This window comes from Rhyacophila brunnea, unplaced genomic scaffold (assembly GCF_057557595.1).
Source record: "Rhyacophila brunnea isolate RB1 unplaced genomic scaffold, BYU_Rbru_1.0 scaffold_12, whole genome shotgun sequence".
Classification (NCBI taxonomy): domain Eukaryota; kingdom Metazoa; phylum Arthropoda; class Insecta; order Trichoptera; family Rhyacophilidae; genus Rhyacophila; species Rhyacophila brunnea.
Genome location: NW_028232774.1, coordinates 39,783,790 through 39,798,772, shown reverse-complemented (window position 1 = coordinate 39,798,772; position 14,983 = coordinate 39,783,790). Strand labels below are relative to the sequence as shown.

The following is a 14,983-nucleotide window of genomic DNA, read 5'->3' as shown; positions in this document are numbered from 1 at the left end:
ATTCGTTTTTTTCGAGTTTGATTTATTACTCTAGTAATTAGTACAATACCCACAGTGGCCGCGCAGCTTAAGCGTCGGACTATAACGCCGTGGGTCCCAGGCTCGAATCCTGGGTCTGGCAAGTACACATATTGTTTTTCAATTTTTGTATGTGAGTCAGGGTATGGACCTAATAGGTTGAGCAAGTGGCTGATATCCATTTCTCGTAAAAAACAAAATCTGTTAATACAAACCTCTACTCTGTGTAGTCCCATGTGATCCTATTTGGATCAGACATGGTCGGAAAAAAAAAATTAGTACTCTAATAATTATTTTAAACATGATGCATGTATTCCAGAAATCTTAGGTATTATTACATAGCTAAAGTTCTCAATTTCAACATTTTTGCAATAAAGGGCTTAAAATAAATTTATTAGAACAGCTTAAAATAAATAAAGAAGCGCCAGTAAAGTCATCGATCTCGGATTCGAATCACGGATCTAGAAAATTTTTCAATGGGCGTTTGGACCCAATAGGCCAACATCTATTTTTCCCAAAAAAAAAACTGTTACAAAACCTCTCAGTGAGGCGGCCAAGATCCACATCACATTAGAACCAATGGAAAAAAATCACCAAAAAAGAACATTTCTTTAACGTCTAATAATAAACTTATCATCTTTCTTAAATTTAACGTGAAATTCACAATAATTATCACAAATATTGTCACAGACACACGTCACATGTTAAAATTTACCATTTAAATAAATGTATAAACATTATTTTAGATTCAATCAACAATCTAAGGAAGGAACTATCGAAGAGCCCGAAGATTGTGATGTGGCGACAGAGAGATACCGAGTCGAACTGTCCACAATGAAAGCACATTACAACATTGCCCATATTCCAGTTGAAGCTCAATCGCATCCTTCCAAGGTTAATGGAGGGGAGAGAATTCAAGATTACGTGGCAAAATTGCCCGAGAATGATGTCATGCAAACTCTGGCACTGAGAAAAGAGTACAATGCTGTTTTGGGAACCCGAGTCGCTGTTCATAACCTTACTTTTGGAGTCAGAAGCGGACAGGTACTGCATAACAGAAATAAATATTTTATTTATGCATATTTATCTAACGATTTTAAAGTAACACTTTCCGGAAGACCACTACTTTGGTGGCTTGTTGGCTTATGAAAGATAAGCGCTGGGAGTAATCAACTGAAGAAGGAGAGCTGAGAGGTTTGCTTATGGTGGTCAAGGTTCACCCTGAGCCATACCACCAGAAAAGAAGAATACCAGTATAAAGAGTTATAAATTTAAAACTCTAACTCCATTTCGGCAAATTGTTCAGGAAGGAGAAAAAACATAATAATTTAACAATTCCAAAAATACACTCGGATTTATTTTTTTAACAAATAAGCTGCACTATGAATTAATACATTATTTTAGCTTCCCTTTTATACATAAAGAAAATTTATATAAAGAGCGGAGTTGTTCCATTTATGATATTGGAAGTTTGGCACCTGCTTTGGGTGTTTTGTGTGAAGAACAGTAATGCATTTATTTATAGGTTTAGGAATTTAAAATTTTCTGTGATCTTAGAAAATATGCTTTATAATATGAATACGTATATTAAATAAGGTTCTAAGTACCAAAAAGTAGTATTTCCTGTAGTTACAAAATACCGAGTCATTGCAGTAAAATTTCATGAAGCAGACCTTTTGAAAAATGTAGTTTTACAGTGTGAAGCAATCACGGCAGCTTCTATAATTTTAGGTATTAAGAACTCGCAAGTGTCAACACACCATCGTCAGCTATTTTATATTGAATGCCGTTGACCACTGCAGTGCTACTTACACCATTATAAATAAAACACGCCAACAGACTTACAACGTCGACAGGTTTAATTATTTTGCTGTATTTTTTTTACTTGCTTGAGGCACTTAGACTATAGTTGAAGTTATTGGCGTTGGTATGTAGAACATTTTTCTATAAAAATGTCAGTTTTTATTATTTTGGTACTTAGCGCCTTAATTAATACACGTATTCATATATTGCCATCAAAATCTCATTTTTGGTCAAAGGTGCAGTTGGCTGGTTTGAAGATTAAGCAGTCGACATGGCATTATACACCTTTTCTCTCCTAACTATCATGATAAAGTTTCTTAGGCATACCACAGACACAACCACCTGTGACTGTCATAGTCACAGTCACCGGCGACTGCGTGTAACCATCAGTAGCTGTCACCTGTCGTATGTCCATATGTTCACCGTAGTGATTGGCCAGACACGTGGGTGTGACCGATGGTTATTATGTGCAATGATATCTGTCATCGATGACATTGTCTAGCTACGACCCCGCTGTTGCTGCAATGAGGCACATATGTTCAACGCAAGCATGAAACTTCCATAAGTACAAACAACATGAAAATTGTAGTCAACAATATGTGGCAACCACAGGTGATGCTATCATCAATAGTTATATATGCGTTGTGTATACATACAGCATTTATAATAATTTATAGGAAGAGAAAAAACCAGGATGCCATACTTATTATATAATTTAAATTTCTCTTCATGGAGTTTTTTTCATAAACATATTAAAACTGGTCATACCAGTTATAATTATTCATTGAATAATATTTAATAAAACAATTGTTTTAAATTTTAGTGTCTGGGCTTACTTGGTGTGAACGGCGCTGGAAAGTCGACAACATTCAAGATGCTTACTGGAGAACTTCGACCAACGGCTGGTCACATTTTCCTATCAGGAAAGAGAGTCTCACAGCAAGAACTTTGTGATGGATCCATCGGTAACATCATTCAATCATATTATATACACTATCGAATATCAACCGAAGACACTATTATAACTCAATTGAGTATATATATTTTTTAAGTAAGCAGAATTAGTCAATATATCATAGTACCTAAAGAAATCGCACCGTGAGTGTAAAACCAAGCCATCTGCAAAGGACATATTTTGGACATATTAGGGTTTGAAGTCTTCGTTTTGTTTAGAGTTTCTAAAAAAAAACCATAATATTTGGTTTATATCTACATTATATTGCATGTTCTTTCAGATACTTCACTGTTACATTATCAAATTCACGACTTTTGCAGTTGTTTTACATTTAATCTCGAAATTGAAAAATTTGCAGATGCCTTGGTTTTACACTCACGGTGCGAATTATACCAGATGACAAATATAAGAATAAAAATATGTACCAAAATTAAATTAATAATTCTTATTATTTTTGGTTATTAATTTTAATTCAAGAATAATACACACGATTTGAGAATCTAGCATTCTTTATTTTGAATAAATAAATAAATTTGGAAAGCCTCTATAAGAAAAATCATAGAAAATATCATGTATCGAATGGGATTTTAACATATCTTTCGAGGTCTTATGCTGTATTCTTAACTCTTATGTACCTACCTGTATTCAATCTATAATACAAAATAATTAAAATTTATTTGCCCGTTGACGATAATAAAATAAAATTTACTATTTTACTTCGAAATAAATTACAAAGATGGTTTACCATATTTATTGTGCTGAAATATTAAACACCCTCAGATCGCAGGTATTGGATAAAATCCGCAAAGGCTCTTGGGTCGACAGCTCAACAATTAGAATACTCACCTGGCAAGCATGACATGTATGTCGAAAATGTCTACGATATATCTCAATGGTGTGTTTCTGAGGATTTATGTAATAAACTACAACTGAGTTATCATCATTAAGGCTATACCTCAGCTGAGGCATGGTCTAAAAAGATCGTGACTAGGCGATGCGCGGATTGCGCGAACGAAATGTAATTTGTCATAAAAATGCAACATGCATCCTTTTTATGTTATGTTTATTATTATATTCGTAATAATAATAGTATATTCATTGACATGCTTTCTTTTTCAAGTACATGCGGAACGTTTTTAACTCATCTTTACACGATTTATGAATATATTCAGACGACTCCATCATAAAAGAAATTGACGTGTGAACAGGTCACCGCGGCCGAAATTTCATTCCACATAGTGTTGAAAATTATTTGCCGTTTCACTTATGTACGCTCTTAATATTTCAGTCACAGCAATAAACAAATACACTATTATAACTCTGCTAATAGACAATTAATTATTTCAGCATATTGTCCACAAAATGATGCCCTGGATCCCCTTCTCACTTTGACTGAACATTTGCAGTTTTATTGCAAGCTCCGAGGAATAAAAAATCCCAAAAAGGTATTTATTTTAATTTATCCCAACAACCTGCTATCACCAATCTGAATGATATCTAGACTTTTTTTTATTATAAACATACCACATAAGAGTGAAGTTTGATAGTTTTGACTGAATATATGATGTAGATCAGTGTTCTTCAACCTTTTAACACCTGCGGCCCGGTAAACATAGGAGAAATATTTCACGGACCGTTATTAAGCAGAAATATAGATAGAATTTTATTTATTAATTCTTATGTTTTAAAATTACATCTTTCGGTTAGTGCCACATCTGCTGCTGCTTTTTTGTAAGCAAATTTGATATACCTACGTGGTTGCAGCATTGTTTCTGAGAGACGAAGCGCCGCACTAACATCAGCTTTTCTTTCTCACGAGGATCAAGTGCGTATGATTTAATGACATAATTCCGAAAATGGATTATTAATCCAGAGGTTAGAGGTCCTCTAAGAGAAAGTTTTCAGCTAATGCTTTTAAATGTTGTTTATGATGTTGAATATGACTTTCTGGTTAATATCAGCGGCATTCAAAAATTCTCCCAGCATTTCATCTAGTGCGAATTCCCCGAATCGTGTACCGATATAGTCGGTTGATAGCATGGTTAAAGCTTTCGCGGACCACCGGTTGAAGAACAACCATGTAGATAGTTAGAGCGACACCGAACAAGATTAAACGATGTAATAGGCTTTGTGTAAGAGCAGTCGGAAATAATGATGGTAACAATAATTAAATTTACCATATTTCATTCGTGCGCAGTAGAAGAAATCGCAATCTGCGTAATTTCAATGTTAAGTTGTTCCACTGTACTACATACTATCTGATTAAATACTCGGTACCTAATGAATTTATTTTTAATACTAAAACCACTATAAATATAATGCTACTGAATTTAAACGTCATGACACATTTAAGGTGAATATATTATATACTACGCCCATGTATATATTACCCACGATGGCCAGACGGCTAACATGTCGGCTTATGATGTCGTGGGGCCCATGTCCGAATCCCGAGTCTGGCAAATTGTTTTTCAATGTTTGGAGTCAAGAGTATCAATCTAATAGGTTGAGTAAGTGGCTAACATCCATTTCTCGTAAAAACAAAAATTTCTTAATACAAACCTCATATAATCTTCTTAGGATCGAACATGGTCAAAAAAATATTTATCTATAAAAATGTATCCTTAAAAGTAATTATATTTTTTTTCTATTTTGCCCATGTTGGTTTTTCCGGTTTTATGTATTTTTTATGTTATTTTAGTTAAATAATATGTAAATTTGGTTCACTGTCTATTCTTGATTTAATTGTCTGATAAATTTTATTCAGGATTTGTTTTAATAGAATTTCTTTTCATAACACACATTAAATGGCATTTCGAATGATCAAGTTAGATTATAAAATGAAACGACTTATTGCAGAGTATCAACAGATCTTTAGAAGAATTTGAATTGGAGCGATATGCTGGTCAGCGAGCGGCCACTCTAAGTGGAGGCAATAAAAGAAAGCTCTGCACGGCCATCGCCCTTCTTGGACATGCTCCACTCGTGCTCTTGGATGAACCGACCAGGTACGTTGACTGATACACCCTCAGTTCTATTATCATTAATATGAACCCTATAATATATAATATTATTATCCTCCCGCTTATTTATTTTATATTTTGTTAGACACAGAAACACAATTGACAATTTATTTCTCATGTGATATCTCTTAGGTACAGAATTTAGAGGGAACACTGTTTGAAAATATACAACTTTTAAATAGTTAACTTTAATATAAATGAGGTTATTATATTAATTTAGTGGCATGGACCCCGTGTCGCGTGGTCGCACTGGTGTGGTACTACGGAGAGCAACAGACGCCGGCCGAGCGCTTCTGCTGAGCACACACAGCCTCAGCGACTGCGAAGCACTCTGTCACGTTGCAGCACTCACCAGCCACGGTCGCTTCCAGGCTATGGGACCACCGCATCATCTCAAACGCAGGTAAACCTCGATTAACCTTTTTTTCAATAATTACACAAAATTTAAGAATCCAATATTCTTTATTGAATTTGATAAAATGAAACAATCTCAAATCGAACTTGATTCGTCACATCTATCTCTAGGTGTTTAGTTTTACCGATTAAGCTACCAATACAATTACTAATCATGAGGTAATTTCCAAACATTAACACATTTTTCAAATTCCATTAATATTGGCGACCATGTCACCACAAATATATCTTTACACGTATTTCATTCATCTTTACCGAAAATGAGTTGGCAATTGTCCAGATGGCGACACCAAATTGATCCATTTCCTATTATCACCATCGCTATGTTGACAGGTTCGGCGGAGGTTATTTAGTGTCAATTCGTTTGGAGAACCCTTCCCAGCGGAGTGAACTACTCACAGTAGTGACAGAAGCATTCCCAGGAAGCGAGCTGCAGACTTTCCACTACTGCACGGCGCAGTTCCTCATTCACCAGGCCGCCAGCACCATCTTCGCAGGCCTCGCAACCGTCACCGCAAAGCTCAACATCATCGATTACTCTATCAACCAGAGCTCACTCGATCAGGTACTATTTTTTTTCTCTTATTATGTCTATAGGTGGATTTATCTAACATATATATATTTGACAAAAAGACCTTTAAAATATATAGGTACTTGTGCCAGCGGTTTATTTCTTAAAGAAAGTCATTATAGAATTTGTTAAAAGTTAATTACTACAAATTGTAAAAAATGGTTTATTCTTTCATATTCGGTAAGTATTAATCATCATCATCAGCCTGAATCTATCCACTACTGGATGAAGGCCTCTCCAAGCTGATTCTACTTCTCTCAGTCCTGTACGTTGCATCGCCACGTACTTCCGCAAAACTCAATCATTTCATCGATCCAGCGGGCCTCTAGGTCTACCTTGCAGACGTTTTGTACCTCTTCGGTCTACTGGATGACAAGATTTATCCAACGATTGTCCCTTCTTCAAGCTATGTTTATTAATTAGAAAATTTATGAAAACCAACACCACTGCTAGAAATGACAGGAATCTGAATTTCCTTTACAAAAATAACATTTCAGGTTTGGCTGAATTAATCTGAATGAAATGTTATGCTTTGAATACATTATCAAGTTATGTGCTGTCACAGTAAGCTGCCGCTAAGGGATGCAATGTCGTTTTTCTTTGTTTTTTAAAATGTTATCAAACTGATGCTTCCATCCCTTGCACGTTTTGAAGCTTTAAACAAACATTGTCAGTTGGCAAAATCTGCCAAAACCGCATGACTCAATGAACGTTTTTTATTTTGTTCTGCATGCCTACACATTTTCGACTCGTGTCAAAACCCGTGCATTGCTTTTTTTTTCTCAATGGATTTTCTATTAAATTATTATCTATGTCCGGTGTTTACGTCTATTATCTATACTTTGAACAGAACCCAACCAGCAGACCATAGATAATAGATCTAAATACCAGACATAGATAATAATTTAATAGAAAATCCAGAGAAAACCACTAAAAACAAAGAATGACATGAGTCAAAAATGTGTAGTCCTGCAAATAGGAAAAAAAAGTTCACTGACTAGTGCAGTTCATGATGTAGCGTGGGGTGACCTCATTGTTGTTCTGGGGATTTCGGCAGATTTTGCTGACAATGTTCGTTTAAAGCTCCAAAATGTACTACGGGATGGGAGTCTATCCGTCTGATAACATTTTAAATATCAAGAATAACATCACACTTTTTTCCCGTAGTAGCAGATAATTGTAAGAGCACAAAACGTGATGAAAATGTATTTAAAGCTACTGTGTGTAATACCCCGTTTATACATGCATGGATTTGCTGCTGACAGTATATATTATTGTAGCCATTGCACCATTGCAGTGCCCAAGATTGCATGCATGGATCAAAAAAGTTCAGAAGCTTCTGAATTTACACGCGACAATTGATGTGCGATATCTGCGCCTGCACAGTAGAGCGATAGTGGTGAACCTGCCGGTAAAAAATGAACTACCCGCACCGACTCACTCTGAGGTTAACCGATTTTCACGACCTGTCAAATAGTACCATGCAATGATAACATCGCATCTCGCTTACGCTTGGAGAATGAGATTGGCAAGACAGGCAGCATTTTTATGTATAAACATTATTATCGCATTAGTTTAAAATACACACTATTGATGCAAGTAAATTCAAATATCGCGATAATAACTGTTTACACATAAAAGTGCTGACTGCCTCGCCAAACTTATTCTTCAAGCGTAAGCAAGATGCGCTATTATCATTTTATGATAGTATTTGACTGGTTGTGAAAAACTGTAAATGAGTACCTTGGTATCAAAGTGGGACATGAGCCATCTGCAATAATTTACAGGAGAGGTGATTTTTCATTTCATATAAATATTGAAACATAATGTACATAAAAAAAATACTTGAGTAATTCTTAGAGGCTCAGAATCACATTTATTAAGTTAAATCTAAGATATTCATTTCGTAAATATTAAATATAATCGTTCAAAATTGCTTATGTCCGCTTTTGACACTAACTTTTGCGTTTGTCCTTGTTTGATACGCAAACGGCCGTGCGTGTCCGCTTTTGGCACAAATGCGCAAAGGCTAATATTCAAATATTATTATTCTTATAAAAACATAAAATTATGCTTGGGCACATCATACGAGGGTGGGTCAATAATTCCTTAGAAAAAAGCATTAAAACAGTTTTTATTTTTGTATTTTTTTTTTATTTCTCAACATAATCTCCTTGGAGCTCAATACACTTGGTTAGACGTTTCTCAATTTTTTTTAAACCGTCAGAAAAATAAGTTTTCGGAAGGTCCTCAAAATAAGCATTTGTCCGATCGATGACTTCTTCATTTGAAAAAAAACGTCCACTTAGCCATTTTTTTAAGTTTTGGAAAAGGAAAAAGTCACTGGCTAAATCTGGCGAATACGGTGGGTGGTCGACCAATTCAATTTCAATTCTTCAATTTTAGCCATTGATCGTAAACATGTGTGAACACGGGCATTGTCCTGATGAAAGAGGATTTTTTTCCTGTTTAAATGAGGCCGTTTTTCTTCAATTTTGTTTTTTAGCTGGTCCAATAAAGATGCATAATAATCCCCTGTTATTGTTTTTCCTTTTTCCAAATAGTCAACGAAAATAATTTCACGTGCATCCCAAAATACAGTAGCCATAACCTTACCAGCTGATTTTACGGTTTTCGCCTTCTTTGGACATGGTTTGCCTTCGCAATCCACTGCTTTGACTGTTCTTTCGTCTCGGGAGTATAGTGGTGTATCCATGTTTCATCTACAGTCACAAAGCGATGAAAAAATTCATCCGGATTGCGTTGCATGAGCGACAACAGGGCTTTAGAGGCCACCACCCTATTGCGTTTATTGTCGACTGTGAGCAAACGCGGCACCCATCTTGCAGAAATATTTTTCATGCCCAATTTGTCATGTAAAATAGAAATGACGCTACCTTTTGAGATCCCTGTAACCTCAATTATCTCACTCAACTTTAATCTTCGGTCACTTAACACCATATCGTGGATTTTATTGATCATTTCTGGTGTAGTCACCTCTACAGGACGTCCTGAGCGTGGTTCATCCTTTGTTGATGTACGACCACGTTTAAATTCATTTAACCAGTTATAAATAGTTGCAAGTGAAGGAGCAGATATGCCGTGAACTAAATCCAACTCATTTTTTATTTCCTTTGCTGTTAACCCTTTTATATTAAAATGTTTAATAACAGCTCTAAACTCAATTTTCTCCATTTTCCATTTTTCCATTTTCCACAAGCAAATTTTTTTTTTAAATGTACGAGAAACACACAACAACCCGACCAATCTGATTGAAACTTCGCAGCATACTGAATCGGTAGTGCCGCTGCATGAAAACAAACCGCTTACAGTACTAGTCGCGCCACCTGTCGGCTTTTCTAAGGACTTATTGACCCACCCTCGTATTTTAACAATAAACCGCATTTAAAAAGATGCATTGTGATCGAAAAAGTTTTGTAGTTGTATTCTGGTAGTGCTTACTTTGTCTTTTCTTTGTCCCTTTTCCACTCATTGGGCTTAGCTACATGTTTTTTAGCATTCCTTGAGTCCATTTCAGTTGATTAAATACAATACTTTTTCTTGAAAACTATTATAAATGCACTTATTTTGGAAAAAACTGACACAGAACCTCTATTTTAGAACAATGTTATCAGACTGCCAAAATCCCGGCAGCCATGACAGTTTGAGTAGATTCCAGCTCAGTGATTGGCTGGCATGCAAATGTTCGTTGCCTGCGCGCACATATAAGTCAAGTGTCCGTTTTTGATACTATACATGAACTTTAAACACAAAAATCTCTATGAAAACGACAGTTTTTGATACTGTTGAAGGCATTGTTGAAAAGAGCATCACTAACACTACCAGAATCAATAAAAACATGAATTTAGTAGAATGTGGCTTATGTCCCACTTTGATACCAAGGTACTCAAATGTCAAAATGCTTTGCGCGGTGTAGTTTGCATTTTTTCCGGGAGTTTCGACACTATTGTTCTACTGCGCAGGTTCAGATATCGCACAAATTCCAACTATCGTGTGAAAATTTAAAAGTTTCCGACCTTTTTTGATCTTGGTAAATACAACATGCTAGTTGGCTAGAGACGGATTTCACAATACCATGAGATATTTTGTAAAGTAAACCATATATTATTTCTGAAGGCAATAAATTAAGCTCTTATTACTACCGATTTAAGCAGTCACTACCTAATAGATTGTAATTTGGTTAATTAACTTTACTTATCCTTTTTTCCCAGGTGTTTGTAAACTTCTCACATTCACAAGCGGAGGCTAACAACACTCGACTCCACGGTGACCTCAGCAGTATTAAGCTGTCAACGCTAGAACGTCAGTACAGCCAACCCAAAATATATCCGAGAATACTAACGCAAGAAAGCTCTCCCAGCGCTAACACTGTTACCAAATTGTAATAACTTATAAAAATAAAATGTAATTGTGTCTTAATCAATGTACGTAGGTCAGGGACACACAAAATGCTAAATTTAGTACAACCATTAATAATTAGTAAGATACAAAAAAGATCATTAGTTGTTTCAGAAGTAAAATTAACAATAGACATACCACATGTATTAGATTTGATCTGACAGATTTTGTAATTATTCTACAAGTTGATATAGTTACCTACCTAATATTCTTTTTTTTTTGCCGTGTTACTGTTGACACTTGGCTAACGGCAATATATCTAAAGGCATTGTTATCAATAAATAACATTTTTGCAACCCCATGTCTCAAAAATTGATTTGAAAACTTAAAATAAATATAGGTAACTACATAGTTAATTGCTATTTTTGAATGCAGAAATTTTCATCTCCACTATACGTGGTAGCTCTTTCCCAGTAGGTAATATCAAATGACAATAAATTTTCTAGATATACATACATCGATTACTCCATATTATGTCAGATTTTTTATGATGAGGCTTAAGCCTATCCTTTAGGCCTAAGCGTGCATGGACGGTTTCCAAGCCGCTTAGCCTGACGGTATTTCAACTGTTTTTAATGCCCTACTTACTACTTAAATAATGTGGATTTATAATCCACAAATGTGCCTTTTGTACTTGTCTTATTTATAAGGATTTCTATATCGAATACATACATATTACCTTTATTCTAATGAGTCCTATATTGATGTACCAAAATATTTATACATAGTATGCGCCGGTGAACACACATTATTGTATGTAAATGTCCACCATTTTATTTGGCAAATGCCATTGTGAACGCCATTCTATCTCTCCTAAGTTTAATGTTTTAATAAATGACAGGTATATATTATTGTAGTCTGCCCAAAGTGGCGCTAAAAATAATCAAGCTGAAATGAATGATGAGGTGGTATCCCTTCCCATGTTGGGCACTGGATATTAAACATACAATTGTTATGTATATAAAAACTTCTTAAAATTATTGCTTGTAAGTAGTGAATGTTTTATTGTAAGAAATAATAAATTATGTTTAGCTGTTATGTTGTAGTTTTAAATAATAATTACTTATTAAAATATCAAAAAAGATGTCCCAAGACAATTATTATTGTGAACTGATGTGATATTTTTATGTTAAGATATTTTGATAAATTTATTTAGGCTAGACTTTAATTAATACAACCTCGATTTAGACATCTTATATCCAGGGGATGAGTAAGATGGTCAATAATTAATTATTGCGTTTTACCAAAATATCAATGTTTTAACTTAGTGGGACCCAGGGTGTGGCATTTGAATAATTATTGTTAACATGGTAAATGAGAAATATCCGGTTACATGTAAATTGTACGTAAAACATTTCACCGTGGCACAGTTCACCGTATTAGATTCAATATGATCATTAACTTTAAAATTCAAGAATGAAAACCTAATCTAACAAGTAATCCAATATATCGGCTATTTTCAAAATTTGTTTGCTGCTGGCTTCCTGTAAAGTGTAAACCGACAAAAACCATGTTATATTCAGACATGAATTTTATGTCAGTACTATAACGACCCAAAGAGGTTGGACGGTCTTTAATATACAGCCATATATTTCCGATACATTCCGCGGTGAAGTGTAATACGGCGAAATGCATACGTACAAGTTTCCGGACACGGAAATATCCATGTCACATTGTATAATAAAAAGCTAAATAAATACTGTAAATTATTCAATTTTAAGGTAGAATCAATTACAATATTTTTATACTTCTAAGATTTATTTTCTACAATTTTATAGAATAATCGTTTAAAAAAAATCATGACAATACGACTACGTGTTTTCCAATGAACGTACAAAGTGAAATAAATATTAATTTTCATAATTTTGAACTTATTTTAATGGGGTTTTTTTAATGGATCTAAATCTTAAAACCATCGCTGTAAGCTCAAGAAAATGTGATAATATTACTATTAAAGGGCATATTTTTATTGTAAGTGTAATTTCCAATAAACAAATTGAACACTCGCAATAGCTTTTATTATATGGTTAAAAAAACATTATTTATCTGAAATCCTGGAGGTATCATTAGCCTAAATGAGATTAAGTTCAATCAACATTGCACCTGATACGACGATGGACCGGACCTTCCAGTGTGTGGGTACCCTGATCAATATTGTTATCAGGGAACTCAGAAATACCTAACGGGTAAGGAGAGACAGGTAGCCGATCTCGAGTAAGGAAAAATACAGGATAAATTTAAACACGTGTCAAGTATTGTCATACGTCGAATACTGACAACTGCTCTCGGTTTATGCATTGACGCTCATTTAATATTGGTGTATTACACACACTATTACATGTCTATAATGCGTGGTTCATTTTCGTAGGACACTCACAAATTCAAAACCCTGCTTCAAAATTTACCGTATTGGTATATGGCAGGGGTGGCCACACTTTCTTTTCTAGGATCGACAAGTTGATAAAAATATTTATGGCGATCGACTGGTATCGCTTGTAATTATATCATGCGAGAACAATAAAAACCCAATTTTTATAATTCAAATAAGTATGTAGGTATTTATGTTTTTTGAAAACAGATATTTTATACATATAAAAAATAACAATATGAAAAAATCGAATTCACTTCTTAAAAAATTTAAGTACACATTAACTGTAATTTTGACATAGTTACACAATTTACTTGTATGTATATTGAATATTATAAATCTTAAAATTTATTTATTTATTTTCATCTGAAACTTTCCATTACATATTTTCAGCAATTTTGTCGTATCGTGATATAAAGTTACCGCTAGACGTAAGCACGCAGTCAAATTATAATTAGTCAATCATGAGCGATGCTTCGCTTTGATTGCATTCGTTGAAGAGAAAGTCGATCCGAAAAGTAAGTTAAATATGCTGCAACTTTCCAAAGATGTGGAAGACTTAATGCTCTCTTTCTAGACCGCATCGCATTTTATTTATATTTCTCCTTCAAGTGTGGCAAGGTGTGTAGAATCGATATCTCATAAAACACTCATTTGTATGGCTATTTCTTCTGCGTTTATACTATCATTAAGGCTATACCTCAGTTGGGGCATGGTCTAAAAAGATCGTGGCTAGGCGATGCGCGGATTGCGAGTCGTGGGTGCAAATGACGCATGCCGAACGAAATATAATTTGTCATATAAATCCAACATGCGTTCATTTAATGTTCTGTTTATTGTTCTATTAGTAACAATAATAATATATTCATTGTCATGTTTTCTTTTTCAAGTAAATGGTTAACGTTTTTAGTCATCTTTACAAATTAATACACCCGTCGCCATCACGAAACAAACTGACGTGTTCCCGGCTCGACATTCTCTCTCTGAATGCCAGCAAGTCCAAAATTTCGTCGCGCCTATAGTTGAAAATTATTTGCCGTTTCACTGATGCATCGTCTTAACATATTGACTGCAGACTAGATAATACGTTTAAAAGTTTGCCATTTTCCCATCCACATTCTTCTAATAATGATCAAAATTGCCTTCTTTGTAAAGCTTTACCACGAATTGAATTCACAATTTTAAAAGCAACATCCATCACGTGATTCAATTTTAACACTTTTGAACATAACGCCTGCTGGTGTATAATGCAATGACAACTGATGAAAGTTGCTATTGCTTCATCATTTTTACATAAAGTAATAAACCCAACATAATTCCCAACCATAGAATGAGCTCCATCAGTCGTTACCGATACTAGTTTATGAATACGAAATAGAGTATTATTAATATACAACTTAAATGCATTAAAT

The 14,983-nt window shown here is 34.6% G+C and overlaps 1 protein-coding gene across 1 annotated transcript in view; it reads left to right on the top strand.

Moving 5' to 3' along the window:
* Positions 1–13,211, top strand: part of ldd (lipid droplet defective) — a 187,042-nt gene extending 173,831 nt beyond the window's left edge. The window contains exons 58-64 of the mRNA XM_085961289.1: positions 765–1,062; positions 2,645–2,786; positions 4,124–4,221; positions 5,636–5,784; positions 6,020–6,202; positions 6,547–6,778; positions 11,017–13,211. Coding sequence (XP_085817415.1) covers positions 765–1,062; positions 2,645–2,786; positions 4,124–4,221; positions 5,636–5,784; positions 6,020–6,202; positions 6,547–6,778; positions 11,017–11,190 — 1,276 coding nt within the window. The 3' untranslated portion in view covers positions 11,191–13,211. The remainder of the gene's footprint in view (positions 1–764; positions 1,063–2,644; positions 2,787–4,123; positions 4,222–5,635; positions 5,785–6,019; positions 6,203–6,546; positions 6,779–11,016) is intronic.
* The last annotated feature ends 1,772 nt before the right edge of the window (positions 13,212–14,983 follow it).